We start from the raw sequence: 21,809 nt of genomic DNA, 5'->3' as shown, positions 1-21,809 counted from the left end.
TACTGGCTTTTCTATGGAGATCCTACAAGCTCTCTGATCGCCCCTTTTAGCCATGAGTGCATCTTAACGTAGCTGAATGCGCTAATTAGAAGGACTGTCTAGGTACTTTTGGGCATGTAGCGCAAAGCAGAGCCGATGCGAATGGAACGAACAAACGAAAAGTCAACCTAAACTCGAAAACTTTGGTAAGAAGAAGCGAAGAAGTGTCCATACCTGCGCGGAGAGTTGATGTTAACGCCAGCAGCTGGGGGTCCAGCACTCTGTTCTGAGCTCACATGCTGCACTGTTAGCCCTGGAAACTGGTAAATAAAGCCGGTTCCGTGCGAAAGTCCACTCGAACGCATGAGGACGCACAAGCAGAGCCAGAAGGCGCAGTGGAACATCGCTGCTGAGGCGCTGGAGGAGCCGAGCAGAGCGCGCTGTGTGCACCTCGCTGCGGCGCTCGGCTGTGTGAAAGTCCGCAGACTGAGCGGAAGGAGCGGCGAGGCGGTCAGAACACGGTACACGGTACAAGAGAAGCGTCCACAGTGAAAGAGCTCGCGGGTCCCACATATACCACACGTGCGCGCGCGCACACACACACACACACACACACACACACACACACACACACACACACCGCTTGTATTCCTGTCTTTGTGAAGAAGGACTGGACGATATTGATACAATTCAGTATCGCGATATTTTCCGAAAATATCACGGTATCACGGTCTACGAGATTTAGGTTAGAGTGAATCAATCAATCGATCAATTAATTAATTAATTAATGAGCAGATGAATGAATCAATTTAAAGCTGCACTGTACACTCCATAAAAGACGGTTCTTCAAGGGACCATGAGTTCTACACAGAACCATTTCATGCTTATATAGTTGTTTGCATGGCGAAATGGTCCCTCAGGCTGATGGCGGGTCGCGTCGTATTTGGTTCTATATAGCGCCAAAAGGGGTTCTCCTGTTGTTATGATGTCAAGCGTGTGTATGATAGTGTGTACGAAACTCCTTTGGTGCTACAAAGAACCATTTTCAGAAAGATTCTGTATAAAAGCCCAAGAATCTGCACCATGTTCTCCATCAGGCTGAAGAACCATTTCTCCATGACCAGGCATTTAAGCGTTAACTGGTTCTGTACAGAACCCATGGTTCTAAATCGAAACATTCCTGTTACTGAAGAACCATCTTTCGTGGGGTGTAGAAGATTGTTTTGCTAATTCTCTGAGGGAATTTTGTCAAATTTGTCCATTTGTTCATATCTTCTTCAAATTCTCCTTTAAAGGCTTTTTATAACATGATGCTCATACGTTTCATATTAAAAAGCTCTGTTATCTTCATCACTACTTTCCAAAACTGCTGCTGCAGCTTCATCAGCTGTAAACTCCCTGCAGGCCATCTCACACGAGTCTCCGATGTGAACTGAATGAAGAATTAAAGGTTTTCTGGCGTGATGGTCAGCGCTTAGTGATTTTGTGAGTGTCCATTGGTCAGTTTCACACAGAATGTAGATGAAAACACAAATGCAGCGGTTCCACACAGTGAGAGGCAGATGATGTTTAACTCTTCCCCTCTTCACAGGCTCATAACTCTGGATATGAGTCTCCTGATGAGATGGAATGGAAAGGGCAACTTTACAGATTCAGGAACTGTTTGAACTGCATTTCTGTGCTGGATCATCACGAAGATACAGAAACAGATGTAGAAACATTGAATTTGACATGTGGTTGCATTTCTAGACCTCAGAGGGTTGTACTTAAAGAAGTGGCATTACTGAGTGAGGTTGGAAAAAAACACCTTAAAAGTCTCCCTGAGATAATAAATCCTGGCCTTATAGTGATGAAGATATGATGACTGTAGTAGATAAGCCTCTCAAATCCTTCACATCCCATTTTGATGGAATACTCTTTAAATACTCTTTCCGAGCACTTGCAAACGTCAGATTCATCTGCTTGGGGAAGGGGTCCGAAGCACAGTCCACGTTTCAAACTGTTCTTCCGCACATTGTGTGCACGTACACGTTTCCACCAGAGAGGTCTCCACAATTTCCATAGTGCTGCTTTTATAAAGCCATTCTTCCTGAATTAAGATTAAGAGACCCTTATTAGCCCCTCAACCTCCACAATGTAACACCACATATACACTAATGAAGACACACACTAGAGGGCAGTGAGCACATTTGCCTGGAGCGGTGGGCAGCCCTATTCGGAGGACTCAGGTAGCAGTCGGAGGGTAGGCGCCTTGCTCAGGGGATTGAACCAGCAACCTTCCGGTTGCAAGGCTGTTACCCTAACCTTCAGCCCACAACTGCCCCAGTGCTGCTACTCTAGTAAAAAACTTCTCCTGACTTAGCTTGCGCTGATTTCTTCCATTTTCTTCTCTTAAAATTACACCTAAGGGAACCTTTACACACTCATTGTCAAAAGTAATTGCACCCAGAAGGAAGTGTCGGATTGCAATGCTATTCGGAAGGAAGATAAAGGTTACCAGGAAAGTTATGAACATACCTGGGTTTTTAGGGCAGTGACGATGGTAGAGGGTGTGCTAACTTATTCTCACTTACACCAGCTGAACGTGTGATTTGGCTGGGGGAGTTCCGGCTTTCGAACATGATGCTGTCACTATAGACTTTACTGAAGAACCCATTTTTAAGGGTGTATCTAAATGTGGCTGTGCTGCGTCTGATTCAGCCCTGATGAAACGTTTTGGTCATTTATTTCTAATGAAAAGCACTTTTTCCTTTTGGGGATGAGAGAAATGTTCCCTCATCTGTAAAATGAATATGTTTTCCATCAGTCTTGTGACATTTGCTTCCTACGCAGAGTTTAATACGTCTCATTATGTTATTCGGTTTGTAGAATGCCATTCGTCAAATATTGATGCTCGAAGGAAAGTCGATCATCACATTTCTCAAACAGAAAGTAGAGGGACTGAGGAAAGGTGAACATTCCTGAAAAGCCTAGTCAGATATATAGAGCTGTGGAGAACCTGGAATACCGTAATACATCTTAACCACAGAGAGAGAGAGGGAGAGAGAGAGAGACAGAGAGAGAGAGAGAGAGAGAGAGAGAGAGAGAGAGAGTGAGAATGAGAAAGTGAGGGAGAGAGAGAGAGAGATAATGAGAAAGTGAGGGAGAGAGAGAGAGTGAGAGAGAGAGAGAGTGAGAAAGTGAGGGAGATAGAGAGAGAGAGAGAGAGTGAGAAAGTGAGGGAGTGAGAGAGAGAGAGAGAGAGAATGAGAAAGTGAGGGAGAGAGAGAGAGAGTGAGAGAGAGTGAGAGAGTGAGAAAGTGAGGGAGAGAGAGAGAGAGAGAGAGAGTGAGAAAGTGAGGGAGTGAGAGAGAGAGAGAATGAGAAAGTGAGGGAGAGAGAGAGAGAGAGATAATGAGAAAGTGAGGGAGAGAGAGAGAGAGAGTGAGAAAGTGAGGGAGTGAGAGAGAGAGAGAGAGAGAGAGAAAGAGAGAATGAAAGAGGGGGAGAGAGTGAGAGAAAGAGAAAGAGAAGGAGAAGGAGAAGGAGAAATGGTGACAGGCGGATGCAGGATACACCCTGGACAGGTCGCCAGTCCATCGCAAGACAGACAGTCAAACACACACATTAACACCCAGGCCCTTCTATGTATATATGCATATACACACACACACACACACACACACACACACACACACACACACACACACTTTTATATTATTTATGTAATATAACACTTTCTCTTCTTAATTGTTGCATTTATCATATTAATCTTGGTTTGTATTTAGTTTTATTATTATTACTTTTTTAATTGAATTTTTAATACATAGATCATTTCTGTTGTGCTTTGACACACATCCGGCGTGGCGACCACTGCTCCGAGCCATGGGATTTGTAGTTCAGTTGTTGTTGTTGTTTTTAATCGCTGTAGTTCTGTGGCTCGTTTTATACTGAAATCACGGCGCTTATGCGGTCGGAAACCGACTGTTTTACTGAAGGTCGAGCTTAAAGCCGTTTTAATCCTCACAGCCTTCCAAAATGAAGTCAAGACGCTCTGAACGCGACCGGCAGGTGGCGCCGGTCTCCCGCTGCGGCCTCGTTCGCGTTGCTCTCTCTGAAGACTGACGGAGGGAACCGACGGTCTGGTTTCTGTTTGTAGCGCAGGGACATCTCCAGCGGATAAAACTGCCTTCATACACCGTAGAAACATCACCACATCATCACCACACCTGTTTTGGGTTCCGTGAAATAGCATGTATTTATTTATTTGTTTGTTTGTTTGTTTATTATAATTGTTAGTCTAAGGCTTTAATCGAACGTTATTACTATTTTGGTAATAATAATGCTTGCTACTGATTATTGTAATAATACCAAAAACAACAACATCAATAATAATAATAATAATAATAATAACGGTTCTTATATGGATTTTTATTGTTATTTCCCAATATTTTTAAGCAAAAATATTTACATAAGTTTTTAAGGTTTATATATGTATAAATAATAAATAATATAATCGACTATAACACGTTAAAAAACAAATAACAGAAGAAAAGTTTAGTTTATTATCCCTTTTAACGGCTCTGCGGGGTGCTGTGGCGTACGTACTGCGCATGCGCGCGGGTACCGTAAGGCCACGTGTGCGTTGCGTCCCTCGCCGACAGTCCGGTCCGCAGACATGGAGGAGAAAGTTGATCTGGACTTGGAGGATTTTTCTTCCGAGCCGCTTTTTGACTACTTGGTCAAAGAAGTGGAGCGAGACCCGACATTTCTAATCGGGGTGTTCGTCGCCATAGCGGCTGTTATAATAACGATAGGTAAGCATGCTAAGCTAACGGCCGCGCAGCCTTGTTTGTGTACGTGTTAGTCTGATTAGCTTAGCAGGCTAACAGGGTCTCTGACAGGAGCGGAGCGCTGAGCCAGTTCGCTTATTCTGCCGTCTTTCTTCTTTCTGCGCCTCTGAAGCTTTTTATTCGACAACCTTTTTGTGTTCCACCTTAAATTGTGCCTTAGCAGCAAGCACCATTTAAGGCGGAACGGAGAATTCGTGACAAGCCAGCTTCATCCTCGTCACTTCGACGTTTTTGCCGGGAAGTTCTGACCTGCTGCTGTTACGAAGCCCCTCAGGTGCCATGGTGATAATACAAAAAATAAAGTGTGGCCGCGAATTAACATATTGAGACCATGACTTAATGTATTGAGACCATGAATTTAGAAAAATTTAACAACATACTATATTGAGGCCACGACTTACTAATTTGTGGCCCCAATATATTAATGCATGATTAATTCATGGTCTGAATGTATTAATTTAGCGCCACGCCTTATTTAAAAAATTCTCCATGTCCTCTCTGTAGATTTATCTCCTTGATAAGCCAGTTTCATCCTTGTCACCTTTTTCCAAGTCAGACCTGTTATATTATGGAGCCTCTGAAGTGAAGGTAATTTTTTGGTATGGTCTGACCCCAAGTTAATGTATTGAGGCAACAGTTTACTGAATTGGGGGCACAGTGGACTATATTGGGGCCACAAATTAATATATTAAAGCCATAAGTGGACACAAGCTCGCTGTGCAATCCACAAAGGCAAGTTAAAGCTGTATCATGCAAAGAAGAAACCATATATAAACATGATCCAGAAACGCTGCCAACTTCTCTGGGTCCAGGCTCATTGAAAATGGACCAAGGCGAAGTGGAAAAGCTTCCTGTGGTCAGATGAGTCTAAATTTTAAATTCCTTTTGGAAATAATGGACACTGCATCCTCCAGACTAAAGACCTCCCAGCTTGTTATTAGCACGCAGTTCAAAACCCAGCAGTTCGGGGCACAAATTAATATATCAACACCGTAAGTTATGAGAAACTTGTCACCCCAGTATTTTAATTTGTGGCCAGGTCTTGTTAAAAACAATCACCATGTCACCGTAGAGGCTCTGTAGTTTTATTTTCTTGATAGTTGAATCATATGGCAAATAAAAATAGCCCTTTAAAGCAGCCAGTGTTGAATAATCAGCTGCTGTGTCTCTACATTTTAGTGTTTTGGAAGTTTTTCGTCAGCACCCAAACAAAAAGCAATAGCGTTCTACTGGTGGGTTTGTGTGATGCAGGCAAAACTCTTCTCTTCAGTCGGGTAAGATGTTTCTCCACTAGTTTTTATTAAAAAAATAAAAATAAAACAGTTTTACAGAAGGACTGAACTGTGTTTGTTTCTGTCTCTCAGCTGCTGTCAGGAAGATTCACAAGGACACAGACGTCTATCAATGAAAGCAGTGCGTCCTACAGGGCAAAAAATGAGAGGGTAAGAAAAATAGGGTGGCATTATGGTGCTTACTGATGTCCAGCCTGGCAAAATGCATCCTCTGTTTTTTCATGAGTGTTTTGAGTACAAGTTACAAGGAAATGCCACTGATTTTTATAGGAAAAAAGCTTGCTTAATGAAATGGTTAAGATGTAAACAGGCATTCAGAGTGGTTTGGTGTGAAATGCTCTGCTCTAGAGAAATGTACAGAGTCAGAATTGTTTAGAGTGGTGGTGATAGGACCACCACTCTAGACCCCTGAAGAGTTTAGTTTGTCACTAAAACCTTCCTCCCTGAAAATTCTTTCACTGAATGGATTTAAATATACAGCTAGGTGACTGAGGCATTGTTGTACAGTAGTTATAAGAAGGTTTTGGCCTAATATGTATTTTTTAACAGTTTTTTAAAATTATTTTAACCATCAATGGCAGAGGGATGCATGAATGTGTTGTAAGGCAAAACCGTACCCAAACAAGACGTCTTTCGTGTTTACCGCTGTTTTACCAACATTACATATAAGAACTTGTTTCTATCACCACCACTGTAAAGAAGGTTTAGACTAATAAGCCATTTTCACATCAAACCACCCTGAGTAACTTCATTTACATCTCAAAGATTGAATTGTACAGAAATTTGGATACATTTTGAATTCTCCATTTTCATCCATCAGTGTTTTCTCACTACAGTATGCAATTGTATCATACAGTCCTTGGGAAACTCTTCAATGCAGAAAGCTACTTAGTACATCCAGCATCTTTCAGCATAGAAAAATAAAACACTAAAATTTACACCAAAATAAAAATAGATAAATTAAATAAAATGCATGTATCCAAAAAACATTTTACACACACACATATATATATATATATATATATATATATATATATATATATATATATATATATATATATATATATATATATATATATATATATATATAGGGCAGATTGCAACCATTAAAAGAATTATTACTGTAATATGTAAACAATGTTAGTTTCAGAACATACCATATGCATATGTAGTGCATATATTTATTTATAGAAACAGTCTGTTTTGATTTCAGTGTGTTTTTGATGTCACAAAAAAATAACGCGTTCACGTATATATCTGCCTATTCAGCGTACAGCAGTTTAGCGCTGCCTGTTCACGCTGAAGTTATAAAGAGTGTTTCAGCCCAGGCTGCTTTTTTAAATGAGGTACAGTACAAGGCAGCCAGTCAGAGCCAAGGTCATTTACACTAAAATGGCCTGTAGGATTGAAAGGAATAAAGAGAGGCTGGAAAAGTATCAACAAAGCAGTTCAGGACAGAGCGGAATGAAGTTAAACCCTAATAAGGAATTGGGACCTATATATGAATAAATAAAATGGAACTGAAAAAGTGTTTTTTTTTTTTTTCATTAAATTAATGGAACGGAGTATGTTTAACTAATTGCTGCCTCTCCTGATATGCAGGGTACCACCTGGACTCTCGTTGACCTCCCTGGTCATGAAAGCCTGAGACCTCAGTTTGTGGAGAAGTTCAAGGCGTCTGCCAGGTGAGACGGATACCCAGAAGGTTTGAAGTCTGCGCACGGTGGAGTGTAATCAGTGGTAGCTTCAAATATCCCTGGGATTCAGTTCAGTTTCACTGTGGAATAGTGACCGTGATCGTTTAACACATCTCAACCAGAAAATGACTGACCCTGTGTGGCGAGTTATTCCAGTACACCTGTCGTAAAGGTGCCATTTGTAGGTGCACTGTAAACGAGCAGCTCCTCTGCTGTTGTGCAGAGCGTCAGTCCTCCTCTACCGTCCTCTGATCTGAAAAGCCTGCCGCTTTATTATGCATCAATACATATGTTTGCAGTTTGAGAGAGTGAGAGCCACAGAGTGCCACTGGCTTCAACATGCGACCATGTTTGCAGGGCATGATGAGAAAATTAGGCCAGTGGTTCATGTCATAAGACTGTCTAACCACCTAAATAACCAACCGGCATAACTGTCCAGTGTCCCAGATAGACTAGGTTAGATAAGAACTGCTGGTTTCCTGTAAGGACGTTTTCACAGTTGGACCCAGGACTGCTTGTTCTGTGCGGCCAGTGCATTTGGTCAAGTGTGAAGCTGTTTTGAAGCCCAGGAGTGGTGCAGAGAACCGATCTCTGGTTCTCCTGGAATCAGTGGTTTGGGCTTCACTTTCAGCGAAATTTGATGCTGTCCACCATGGACTGCATGGAGGCTACCGCACGTGGAACTGTGTGATTGGTTCATTTTGTAACGTGTGTCTGCTTCGGCTGCCCTTTTCAAGTTTAAAAAGATCTACAAACGTACCTGCACTCAGGCTGATCCAGTAGACTCAATATTAATATTGCTTAATGTCACTTCTGACCCCCTGATAAACTTACTCAGGCCCTCAGAATATCTTAATTATTATTTTAATGCTGATAGGAGGACATTTTCTCAGGACCTTCTCCGGCTTTTTGTTTAAATGGTGGAACGGGAAAATTCGAACAAGCTCATATGGGGAGGTTCCACTATTTATGCTTAATGGCTGAGTAACATTAACTTATTTTTGCTGTTCCAGTATTTTGTCTTGTTTGCTAACGTTCGTGATGGCTAGTCACAGCTGCTGCACCATTTAAGGTGGAACGTAAACATTCAAACAAGAAGCTGCGATAAAGGACGCTACATTCAGCCTCGTAGTTTTAACATGGGTAGTATTTTTGACAGAGTTTTAGCCTATCAAAATATCCCGTAAATATTTACGGGTATACCTGTAAATATGCACTACAGTAGAAGATTTTGTAGCTTAGAGACATTGATTTGATGTGCAGTAGCTTTAGTTTGCATGCAGCAATATTAGTGTTATAGCTCTTTAACGACCTAGTAATTTGGAGGATCCAGTGGTGTTCGGGAGAAAAATGTTCACAGGACAAAACGTATCAGGTTCTGAACTTTTATATAACGCGGGGCAATGGAGGCGATTTTGTTGAAAACCCTAATCATTCCGGCCATTCAGAACCTGATGCATTTTGTCCTGTGAACGTTCTTCGCTTCAATATCACTGGACCCCCCTGCTCCTTGAATGACGTACCGACTACAGTGGTCTATCTCCTCTGGGTGTGGCTTCATATATTTGTGACAAGTGTGAAAACAACCTAAGACTTGCATCTTGTCTTTGTTTATGGTCTCATGGCAGTGAATGTAAATGTCATAGGTTAAAAATGTTTCGTTCTCCAGTGGCATCCCAGAAACTGTCAATACGGAGTTTGGATGTGTGTTTGTCTAGTATTACTAGCAAATTAAAGCCAAGTGCTGATTTCGCCTGCTGGCATTTAATGTTTAAACAGCCGCTTTTCATTAAGTAGCACTGACAGCAAATGAGCTTGCAGGCCAGACTAATAACATCTGCTCCTACTGCTCATACATCAGACATACATTGTGTGAGGGCTTGGACTGTGTAGAAACGGTTTGATTGCTGAATTCAACACCCTGTCTGACTGATGAGAGGAATAAACAATGTTCATTTTATAGTTTCTGAATCAGTTGGAAAAAAGCTGACTGTAGGACCAGGCAGAAGACCATTTGCATCATAGCTGTGTTAGTACAGTGGTCCGTCTTACATGCTTGAACAGGATCCTTCCGTTTTTGATGTATGTATAACTCACTTTTGTTACCCTTCACGTCTAGAGCACTCGTTTTCGTGGTGGACAGCGCAATCTTCCAGAAAGAGGTGAAGGATGCGGCTGAGTTTCTCTACTCTCTGCTGACGGACGGTGTGGTGGTCAAGAATGCCCCGACGCTGCTGGTTGCGTGCAACAAACAAGGTATGACCACACCCACATACATGCATCTTTTCATGGGACACCACTATAGAAATGAAACTTGGATATAACAAAGTTGTTAGTGTTGCCCACTATTTAGACATTAATGGCTGTGTGTTGTTCTTTTCAGAGGACAGTAAATCTGTGCTGCTATAGAAGCTGTACACTGACTGTTTTAAGTCATAGCCAAGACTTCTATAATGTTGTCCCATGAAAAGATATAATAAAATATTAGCAGAAATGTGAAGTGTGTACTCACTTATAGTGTAAGGCCATTACTGTGGGTCAGATGTTTAGGAATTCAGACTGTCCTCTCAAAGTTGCATAAACAAGTTTACATTATACTGATTTGAAAATGATGTTTTCTCTCTCTTGTAGATATTACCATGGCAAAGTCGGCCAAACTGATTCAGCAGCAGCTGGAAAAAGAGCTGTGAGTGTCCAATTCTCAAAACACTTCCACTTGCATTACTAATACACATAATGACGGTAGCATCCACCCGATTAACTACAGCCAAATTTGTCTTACTTCTTACTTGTTCTTCTCTAGGAAGAAAACTGGTTAGTTTTATTGTGGTGGTGTGCATAGATTAAAAAAAATCAATTGAACTACACTAGTAGGCTGTGATTAATCATGAAGTTTAAATAGTATTTACTTGTATTTTTAGGGGGAGGCAAAACAAATAAAGGAATTCATGAACTGTATGGCAGCGAAGAGGCGTGGCTTAATTGTGCTTCTGATGTGGCAGCATTGCCTTCAGTGTGTCTTTGTTGTGTTGGACCTGGTTTATCATTTCCAGAGTTCAGTTCCAGCACGTGGGACACATTCTGGACGAGTGTCCCCTCTTCCTGACTATGAGAGGCTGATCTTTCAGCTCTTGCAGGACTATGTTTGAAATGTCTGACTATTTTACGGCACTTGGCTAAAGCATCGAAAAACCCGCTGTCACTGTGATGACCCTCTGTATAATGTGTGCTGCACAGGGTGTTTACACCAAACAGGCATAACAATATGACCAACTCCTTGTTTCTACATTCAGTCCATTTTATTAGCTTGACTTACTATATAGGTGCACTTTGTAGTTCTACAGTTAGAGACTGTGGTCCATCTGTTTGGTCATAATGTTATGCCCAATCGATGTAGATGGAAGATTCCTTGCTGCCGTGATCATAACGTGAGCGATATCTGTTCCTATAGTGGTGACCATTAGGCAGTCGGCTTCAGACTTCCATCTGAAAGCTTCGCCATTCAGCACACTAGAGGATGTTTCCTCAGTCATTGTGTTACACGTTTGTACCTTTCATTAAATCCATGGTTGGAAAATGGATGGATGGATATACTGTAAACATATTTTGGGTCGTTTCTCGACCAGTTATCTGTCTTAAGATTTGATCCCAGGTATAAGCCATTCAGAATGCAAACACACTTGAACCTCGTTCTTAATTTTCTACCACTTTCTGAATCATTTTGAAATCAGTTACATGTTTTTGGATTCCTGGCATCTCAATTTTTTCTAGCTTCCTACAAATTAGGTGATTAGTGGTTTCATTTTATACATATAAAATTGGGTGTGAATGATTTGTTTATGGTGCTGAATGTTGGAGCAGGAACACAATGTGTAGTTTCTGTTTAGAAAGAATTAAAATGAAAAATGTTTATCTGAGTCTGTAAAAATAATCCAGAATCATATATTGACCGGCTGGTTTTGATGTTTATCACCCTTTATTCCAGTCCACGTCCCTGTTAGCTTACATACTGTACGTTCTGCAGCTCAGCATTTTTGTTGAGAGCTGTTCTTTTAAAGGTGCTGAGCCTCCTTTGTCTTCACAGGAACACTCTGAGGGTGACTCGCTCTGCGGCGCTTAGCTCTCAAGACGGCTCCATCGGGGCTGCGGTGCACCTTGGGAAAAGGGGGAAGGACTTTGAGTTCTCCCAGCTGCCCATAAAAGTGGAGTTTGTGGAGTGCAGCGCCCGCGGCAGCAAGGGGGAAGAGGGGGACGCCGATATCGAGGCTTTGGAGATGAGTCTGGCTAAGCTGTGAGGGATTCATTCCATTCAACATCTCCCTCTTAATGCATCTCTTTGCATTAAAATCCATTCATTGCTTTCTAGTCAGTGTTGCTTTTTCCCTTTAAAACTATAGCAAGATGAAAGCTTTCTCCATTTGCCCAGGACAAAGAAACTGATATCCAAGGTATTGGCAAGCGTCCAAGCACTCTGTTTTGAGTTCCCGTCAGATTATGAAATGTTATTTATTTTTGTGTGCAGATGATGATGCTGGTTAAGGTACAAGACGTTTGTTACATTCATTTGTTTTGTCCAAGTCTGCGTTGTGCCTTAGGTCTGAGAGCCAGATGACTGTAGTCTTGGTTGTGCATCAGCGTTAAACAGCCTGTAAATAAATGACTTGTGAGATTTTCGCCTCATTACATTTGTTCAGGGTTTTGAACTGATTCCTCAGTTTAGTTACATTAGTCAGCTGTGTCACTGTCTTGCTGACATTAAAGGGGGACCTGACCAATTTTCAACATTTCTGCTCAATGAAATGTTTTTTTTTGAGTGGTTTGGTGTAAGAACGCTTCAGTCCAGGGAAAGTTAGTGAATCAAAAACGTTCACAGTGGTAGTGATGGGAGCCACCTCTAAAAACTCCCCCACTGAAAGTTAACATGGAATGGTTATGAATACATTGCCTGATGCCTGAGACAATCGCAGTAGTTTTGTGACAAAATGTATATAAATAAAACTCAGAGCAGCATGTATAGGCTCACTGGTGATTTTGGATAGTAAATAAACTGGCTATATTTCCATTGTAGACATCAGGACATCTGATTCCTATCATCACCACCACCATTGTAAAGAAATGTCATTACACTTACAGTTTTGGTTGAGATTTAAAATCAGTTGAATTCCCCTTATTAAACATAAAGCAGTGTTTGGGTCACTGTTAGTATTACAGTCTGGCAATTGTTTACACTGCCAGACTGACCAGATCACACAGCACCTTTACTACAGCGTTACGGTAAAACACTTCTGTTAGTAAATAAAGGGGAAATATGTCCACAGCAAACATCCGAGCACGACCACTGGTATGACTACAAAATAATTCAGTGATTTACTGTGTTTATTGTCCATAAATTCAGTCTTTTTGAAGCGGTAAAGAATTAAAGGGAAACTCTTCCTTTCACTGTGTTCATCAAAGCATAAAAATGACCACACTCTAGATGAAGCACAGCCATGGTGACCTCAAGTTTTAATTATATCAGAACACCGTCCAGATAACCAAACAACCAAAAAAGAAACAAAAATCAGCAGAAACGGCTCTGTTAGGTAAGGGTGGCCGACGTGGCAAGATAACAGGATGTTTTTCACAATACATGATCTGTATTCTAGGTTTGTTATTGCCATATTTTAAAAAGTTGAAAAACAAGTGAATACAATATATTTGGCTATTTAAGTCAAATGATTAAGTAAATGTAAAAGCATAATGCACTGAGATGCTGAAACCACTTGTTACTATAACAGGTGTTTACAGGCTCTCTATTCTTCTTCCAGCTGCTCCCTTTAGGGGTCGCCACAGCGGATCATCTGCCTCCATCTTGCCCTATCCACTGCCTCCTCTACTTCCACACCAACCATCTCCATGTCCACCTTCACTACATCCATAAACCTTGTCTGAGGTCTACCTCTTCTCCTTCTACCCGGCAGCTCCATCTCCAACATTCTTTGACCAATATATCCACTATTCCTCCTCAACACGCGTCCAAACCATCTCAACCTGGCCTCTCTGGCTTTATCTCCAAACTGCTCCACCTTCACTGTCCCTCTGATCTGCTCATTTCTAATCTTGTCCAGCCTTGTCACTCCCAACGAAAATCTCAGCATCTTCATCTCCGCCACCTCCAGCTCAGCCTCCTGTCTTTTAGACAGAGCCACAGTCTCCAAACCATACATCATAGCAGGACGCACTACTGTCTTGTAAACCTTCCCTTTCACTCTTGCTGCTATCCTACTGTCACACATCAGCCCTGACACCCGTCTCCACCCACTCCATCCTGCCTGCACCCTCTTCCTCACCTCTTTTTTGCACTGTCCATTACTCTGGATGGTTGACCCAAGATATTTGAAGTCATCCACCTTTACGACCTCTACTCCTTGCATCTTCACCTTTCCACCTGCCTCCCTCTCATTCACACACATGTATTCCGTCTGTGAATTTGCAGGCTCTCTTATTGGACTAAATTGTTTTTTAATTGCACTTGTTCAGGGGTCTGGAACAGCAGTTCTAGCAACTAGGGGCCATGGAAAAATACCAGAAGTTGCATCTCTGCTTAAGTTTTAATTGATGAAAGGGGATCATTTGGGGCACAGAAATAAAAAAAACATGAGACTGACGTTCATTAACATTACATATAAAAAACTAAGACGACGTGTAGATTCACTGTTCATTTTGGATAAGAGATAAAACGGCCATGACAATCACCACCGCTGCAAAGAACGTAGAGCCAGTAAACATCTCTACAACGAGTCGTTTCACGTCAAACCACGCTGAATAATGCTGCCTATACCTCAACCACCGAATTATGCAGTCCTCTGAAAAGTCCGAAACGGGCCAACCCATGACGGTGGGGGAGGGGCGGGGGTCACAGTGGCACCAACTACCCACAAAAGGGGACTTGCATTAATAAAGTGTCTGAGAGCTGCTGTTCTGTCTAGACGATACCTGTGAAATATCCAGAAAAGTACTGTGATTAGTTCACAGCTGATTCCTATTAGGGGTACAAGGGGTGAACACCTGAAACACACTAGTATGTCTAGTTTCCATGAGCCCAAGTCACACTATAAATAATGTTATTTGCACATTAAGCCACAATATGGAGAGGAATTCATGCCAAATTGAAAAGCAATCACTACAGTGGAGAAATATGAAATGCAGGTCACACACATTACTTTCCCAGTGTCACGCAGAATACATGCCAAAATGAAAAGCAAACCTCTATTACACTGTTTTCACACTGCTTGACCTGTTTACTGGAAAAACTATGCGCAATGACTGCATTTAAAAATAATACAATGCTGAATTCATGTCAGAATTGAATACAGTCCTCCTTGAAATGTAAATCACTGCTGTCAGAACAAAACCTCCTATCACCATTTTTGTCATTGACATAATTTGAAAGTACCCATGGTCCTATATATTGTGTGTAAATTGCATGATGAATGGACCCGGGGGGGGGCTTTGACTTACATTAAAAGTACAGTATGTTTTTACCCTCTCCTGAGGGTATCTCAGGGGATCTGAGAATGATCCACCACCCAAATAGTACCTTCTTTGTGAGGGTCCACAGGGGTCCTGACCACTGAAGAACAGGGTAAAAGGGGACTAACAAAGTATCAGAGAAACAGAGGGACTACAAAGTGCAGCTATACAGTAAGAGGAGCTGATAAAATGGACAATGAGCGTAGAAACAAGGAGGTGGTCAGAATGTTCTGCCTGATCTGTGTTTATACTGCATACTGCGTTAATATCTGGAGACTGTTTGAAAGGTAATAAAAAAGTGGATAGCTCCCAAACCCTCTTGCATCCCTAATATTATTATTAATTGACATATTGCCCACCCCTACGGTTAGACCACTTCAGTTTAATGCAGTCACATAGTTTTCCCAGACACACTCAGCACCCTCAACTTATTCACAACAGAAATAAATTCAGCTAAACAGTTCTGTAGGTTCTGACAGCTGACAGGTGCTATAGTCCAGCCAGAGAGTAGACCGATAAACTGGAGCTTTGGTCCGCCACTAGCAGGCTAGGCTGGCCCATGAGTATAGCCGGACACACCCAGTTCACCTTCTCCTCATGAATGAACTTCAGTTTGGGTCCAGTCTTTGTGCATTTCTCCTGATTTGGATCTGTACCGCTGGCCTCCTCTGAAAGGTCCTCCTCCTCCTTGCTGTCAGTCTTTTCTCCTTCTACCTTGGCATCTCCGTGGCTCTGAGACTTAGCCTTGGCTTTGCCTTTGGGCTTCCTGCGGTGGGCAGTTGCCTTGACTTTTGACCCTTGAACCTTCCCTTCTCCAGCCACCAGGGAGTCCTTGCTCAGATCCCACAGTGCCACCACTCCGTCATTACCCCCGGTGGCCAGCCAATACGGGTGGGGCATAAAGTTGAGGAAGTGGGCCTGGGATACCCCCTGGCTGTGAGCCTTTATCGCCCCCTGCTGTTCGTACCTGGACCCCGAGCCCACACGGGTGAGGTGCACACGACCGTCCTCAGCAGCACACGCAAGCACGTTCCCGCAGGACGCCACGCTGATGCAATGGGCCAACGGGGGGTTAAAGAGCTGACCTGCCTTCTGCTGGTGCCCGTCCTCCTCTTCTGCCGTCTCCTGCAGACTATAGGTCCACACCGGCCGAGCTTTCTGCAGGTTCCACAGCATCACCTGAAAGAACGGAGAGACACGGCGTGAGCAATTAAAGGCTCATTTACACTTCTGCACGGAGTCACAGAGAAAGGAATCATGGGTAAGTGTAGCTTGCAGAGGCTTGAAGCAAACGTCCCATCTTTAAACAGTCTGTAACTGTCACTTACATGCAAAGATTTTTCCCCAATCCTACTGAATACATTCTGATCATACATTACGACTGAGGTGTTTATACTCACTCTACTAAACAATCTGATGGAAAATCTCCATTTATATGTTCACTGCAAGTAATCTGACCCAAAATGATATGTAGAGAATGATGTGTAGAGAACCACTTAGTGTAGACGTTACCATGACAACCAGCATCACGTGAGTTCAGTCAGTGAGTTGAGCAGCAGTGAGCAGTGCTTGCGTTTATAATTACTTTAAAATGACGTCAGACTCAGGAAAATGTCCTTCACATGTCCTTATTAAAGGCCAAGAGGAAGATGTCATGTTCTGAGACACAAGCTCTATATATATATATATATATATATATATATATATATATATATATATATATATATATATATATATATATACACACACACACACACACACACACACACACACACACACACACACACACACACACACACACACACACCCTTTTTTTAACACGGCAACTGTCCTTTATATGGCATACACATTTCATGACAGATGGATCACGGAAAGTGCTTTAAGACCTTTTCCTCATTTTGTAGATTCTTATTTTTCAAACAGACGAAATGCAATTTAGCCTTGAAACACAAAAGCTGAAAGCTCCTTGGGTGTTTTAGGTTTTTGCAATTAAACAAATTCCCAGGTGTAGCTTATTTTCCACGATAGTTTACATTGTCGCATAGTTCAACACATTAGAGAACACATGCTTATTACCATCCTTCTATATAATTATGAAATCAAATATAAGCCTTTAGTCAAGTCAAGAGGCTTTTCATGTCATTCCATCTATGTACAAATACACAGTGGAGTGAAATTACGCTCTTCCAAGGAACACGGAACAGGATAAGCAGTAAAAATGCAGACGTAAGTGTGCAAAAAAGTTACATTAGAAACAATACAATAAATACGATAAAGAAAACAGACATTAGACACAGTAAACAGACCAGACAGTGCAGCGCCGACACCGCACTCATTTCTGAGCATGAGGTAGGGGTGTGAAATAAGGTGCAAAGATTATTTAACACGCTTTGATCTGTGAGTAAACGCAGTCAGATAACGTGAGCACAGCAGTTCCTGAGGTAGGATATACACAGTAGTTGACTAAACAACTTTCCTACTTTATGGCCACTAGAGGTCAGCATGGCCACACCAAAAAGGTTATTTCCACTGCCAAACTTCAACCACTTCCACTGTATCCCTGCGTATGTCACTGAAGCTCAAATAACAGTCTATGATTTCCAGATAATTTCAAGATACTTAACGTACATGCAGAATTTCAAACATGGCCAGTCCATGAATAAGCACACTACTTGTTTTGGTTCTGTACTTCAGCACAGATATGAAAACATCTGATGGAAACGCGCAGGAATAAATAGCCAAACAGAACCAGAAGCGGAAAAAGAAACATCTGAATTGACTTTATTTGGTCGGATTGATTTGGGTTTATTTACAGCTTCTTCACTGGAAAGCAGAAGAGCTCTCTGCATATAAACAACCTCATGTATTAATTGTGTGTGTATGTGGCGCTTCGCAATAGAAGTACTAGAGTCCTCTTATTCTTTCTGTCCATAGATGTGGGTGCAGTAAGATGTGAAATGAAAAACTTGATGCTAGCATTGTGACCGATACGGGCTTCTGAGAGATAAAACAATAGGGTCATTCAATACCAGTTCACCGAGATCTCCCAACTTCATGTCATGGATTTAAAAAGTATATAATAATAATAATAATAATAATAATAATAATAATAAAAACAGTTGTTAAATTCAGAGGACCCTGCAAAATCCTACAGCTCTACTCCACATACTTTTTTGTTTTGAAGTTCATCCCTTTATCATTTTTGCAACTCTTTGTTTGGGCACTCTATTGCTTACTTTACGATAGATGGAGCTGAAATTTGTACTAAACATATAAGAAACCATAAGGATAATTTGCACCATGTGTTCATGTAAATAGTTGCAGCAAAATAATTGAACAATATAACTTTTCAAGTAGGTTGCAGGGGGCCGGTAAAATCACTTCAGTGCATGAAACCCATCTCTGTCATTTATACTGAGATTTATCATCCTGTGTGAATCGGTCATAAACACGACAGCTGTCCTCATGTCCTGCAGCAAGCTGGCACTACCCCACCTCCTCATGTCCTGCAGCAAGCTGGCACTACCCCACCTCCTCATGTCCTGCAGCAAGCTGGCACTACCTCACCTCCTCATGTCCTGGAGCAAGCTGCCACTACCCCACCTCCTCATGTCCTGCAGCAAGCTGGCACTACCTCACCTCCTCATGTCCTGCAGCAAGCTGGCACTACCCCACCTCCTCATGTCCTGCAGCAAGCTGGCACTACCTCACCTCCTCATGTCCTGCAGCAAGCTGGCACTACCCCACCTCCTCATGTGAAACCCCCGTCCAAATCAGGCTTTGGTGTTGAAGTCGTCTTAACTGACAGAGACTATTGTGATGCTCACCTTTTAAAAATCCTCTGTATGCTTTGTGAGGCCTTTCGAGAAACAAAGCCTAGAGCAAACACTGTTACTGCTGGACGGTGGGGCCAAACAGTGACCGTGTGTGAGGGACAAAAACTTCCTTTTGTTATTTTTTTTCTCCCACTTTATTTCATTTTTACATAATTTGAAAACATCAGCTGCCCTTGATATATTATATAAATATATTTTATAGATATATTATGTAAACATTTCATAAAGGATGAAGCAACAGAAAAAGTCCAAAATTACTGGAAAAAAAGTTTTATACTAACTTCTATTGCAAGTTCAGAAAGTTTTGTCATCCTCCCGTAAAGTTTTGGAGATACAAGGTTTTGTCCCAGCCGTGATGTTGAAGGATATAGTGGAAATATATTAATTGTCATCTATTCTTACCTGCATGTCCAGCCCCGCAGACACGAGGCTCTGAGGCCTCTGTGGCCGAAAGGCTACTGACGAGCAGATATTGGTGTGCTTCCGCAGCGTCCGGCAGACCTTGCTTGTCTGCAGGTCCACCACCCTCACAGCCCCAGAGTCGTCAGCCAGGGCCAGCGAGGTGCCCGTCTCATTCACTGATAATGAATTAATCTCATCCTCTCCAACATTCTGCAGCTGTTCTGTTGGCCCTGTGAGTTTACGAGGGTCCAGCACACTGATCGTCTCTCCATGAGAAGCATACAGCAGCCCCGGGGCCATCGGGGAGAAAGATGTGCAAGTGACATCCTCCTGACCGCTAAGGTGCAGCTGGGCCAGAGGCACCCCTTCCTGGGTCCACACAGTCACTTCACCCCCTTCAGCACCGGAAGCCAGCAAACCCTGTGCTCCTCCTGCAGCCCCAACACAGAGCACAGAGGCACAGTGGCCCCCAGCCCACCTCTGGGCCATGCTGGTCATCAGGGCAAAGATATGAGCCGCACCTATGAGAAGGAAAATGATTTGAGCAAAAGGGTGAGATGGTACCACTAACTTAGACCATGTTCTAGGTTCGAGATGCTGAGCCATGAACATGAGATGCTGAGCCATGATCCAGATGCTGAGCCATGATCATGAGATGCTGAGCCATGATCATGAGATGCTGAGCCATGATCATGAGATGCTGAGCCATGATCATGAGATGCTGAGCCATGATCGAGATGCTGAGCCATGACTATGAGATGCTGAGCCATGAAAACCTTCTCATTATTATGACTTCATAACTAAACGGCTTAATAATGACTAAATGACTACACAAGTCATTCCTCCAGTGGCTGAAACGGGCTTCCATACTTTAAGCACCTCACTCACGCGTCGAAAGCTGCTAACAGGCTAACTTAACGATCTAAACACCTTATTAGAACCAAGAACTCTAATAATGTCTAAGAAAACGAAACCCAAAGCTAATAAAAGACAGCAGAATGAACGTTTCAGCACAGAGTAGCGATAAGAGTCTCCGCTACCTTCTCAAGATGTTCTTCACGTTAGCTACTTTAGCTATGAGCTACTAAACAGCTACACGAGGCTAAGCGCCTGCGTCTAAACACGCGTTTAAGCCCCGCATCGCGTCCTCAGCGCTGCTTCTCTCGAAGGACTAGTTACACGGTGGACACGGACCGAGTGGTTTAGACTTCAGTGATTTAGAGTCTCAGTCCTCCAGCAGACTCACCGCAGCGCTTCCTCTGGGCTTACACAGCAGATTAAACCGACCAGGCGGACAAAGACTCATTGACCTGATGTCGGTGTTGAAAACGCAGGAACGCCTTTTAACACCCGCGACGAAACTTCTCGACCTGATCTCCTGCAGTCACACCGCAGCCATCACACACGTGCGCGTCCGACCGCGACTGCGCGCCTGGATGACGTCAGCTGTGCTGGACGAAAGCAGCGCAAATAATTAATACATAAAAAAAATAGAAGAATAAAGAAATAATCAACGAGTTTATGCTGTGAATGTATTCTCGCAAAGGTTTAAAAAATGATATTAAAGCAATGTAACGAGCATCTCGAAACCCTGTCCCATGTATTTTGTAAATAGTCGCTACAAATTAATCGAACAATATAATTTTTTTTAATCAAAACGAATCTTTGATTTCCAGAAATTAATCTCTCTATTAGATTTTATTTTCAAGTAGGTTGCAGGGGGCCGGTAACATCACTTCAGTGCATGAATCCCATCTCTGTCATTTATACTGAGATTCATCATCCTGTGTGAATCGGTCATAAACACGACAGCTGTCCTCATGTCCTGCAGCAAGCTGGCACTACCTCACCTCCTCATGTCCTGGAGCAAGCTGGCACTACCTCACCTCCTCATGTCCTGGAGCAAGCTGGCACTACCTCACCTCCTCATGTCCTGCAGCAAGCTGGCACTACCCCACCTCCTCATCTCCTGGAGCAAGCTGGCACTACCTCACCTCCTCATGTCCTGGAGCAAGCTGGCACTACCCCACCTCCTCATGTCCTGGAGCAAGCTGGCACTACCTCACCGCCTCATGTCCTGGAGCAAGCTGGCACTACCCCACCTCCTCATGTCCTGGAGCAAGCTGGCACTACCTCACCTCCTCATGTCCTGCAGCAAGCTGGTACTACCTCACCTCCTCATGTCCTGCAGCAAGCTGGCACTACCCCACCTCCTCATGTCCTGCAGCAAGCTGGTACTACCTCATCTCCTCATGTCCT

The 21,809-nt window shown here is 42.7% G+C and overlaps 3 protein-coding genes across 4 annotated transcripts in view; 1 reads left to right on the top strand and 2 right to left on the bottom strand.

Moving 5' to 3' along the window:
* The window catches only part of LOC108424012 (collagen alpha-1(XXVI) chain-like), a 64,506-nt gene extending 63,993 nt beyond the window's left edge, over positions 1 to 513 (bottom strand). Inside the window, exon 1 of the mRNA XM_017691753.2 lies at positions 214 to 513. Within this exon, the coding sequence (XP_017547242.2) occupies positions 214 to 383 (170 nt within the window). The 5' untranslated portion in view covers positions 384 to 513. The remainder of the gene's footprint in view (positions 1 to 213) is intronic.
* Positions 514 to 4,589: 4,076 nt separating this feature from the next.
* srprb (SRP receptor subunit beta) lies at positions 4,590 to 12,480 on the top strand. Its single transcript, XM_017691812.2, has 7 exons — positions 4,590 to 4,775; positions 5,991 to 6,085; positions 6,176 to 6,253; positions 7,706 to 7,788; positions 9,920 to 10,056; positions 10,432 to 10,486; positions 11,885 to 12,480. Exons 1-7 carry the CDS (start codon positions 4,637 to 4,639, stop codon positions 12,093 to 12,095), a joined length of 798 nt encoding a protein of 265 aa, XP_017547301.1. The 5' UTR covers positions 4,590 to 4,636; the 3' UTR covers positions 12,096 to 12,480.
* Positions 12,481 to 15,674: 3,194 nt separating this feature from the next.
* wdr53 (WD repeat domain 53) lies at positions 15,675 to 20,985 on the bottom strand. Of its 2 annotated transcripts, none has more exons than XM_037547708.1 (3): positions 20,797 to 20,985; positions 19,551 to 20,071; positions 15,675 to 16,491 (listed from the first exon to the last, which is right to left on the bottom strand). In XM_037547708.1, the coding sequence occupies exons 2-3, from the start codon at positions 20,046 to 20,048 to the stop codon at positions 15,802 to 15,804; spliced, it is 1,188 nt and encodes a 395-aa protein (XP_037403605.1). In that variant the 5' UTR covers positions 20,049 to 20,071; positions 20,797 to 20,985; the 3' UTR covers positions 15,675 to 15,801. The 2 variants fall into 2 exon arrangements, with proteins under 2 accessions (XP_037403605.1, XP_037403606.1); XM_037547709.1 differs by having other exon boundaries at positions 20,861 to 20,985.
* Between the last annotated feature and the right edge of the window lie 824 nt (positions 20,986 to 21,809).

The sequence above is a fragment of the Pygocentrus nattereri genome, chromosome 19, assembly GCF_015220715.1.
Source record: "Pygocentrus nattereri isolate fPygNat1 chromosome 19, fPygNat1.pri, whole genome shotgun sequence".
NCBI lineage: Eukaryota > Metazoa > Chordata > Actinopteri > Characiformes > Serrasalmidae > Pygocentrus > Pygocentrus nattereri.
The sequence above is the reverse complement of the archived record's forward strand: the minus strand, read 5'-3'. Positions and strand labels throughout refer to the sequence as shown.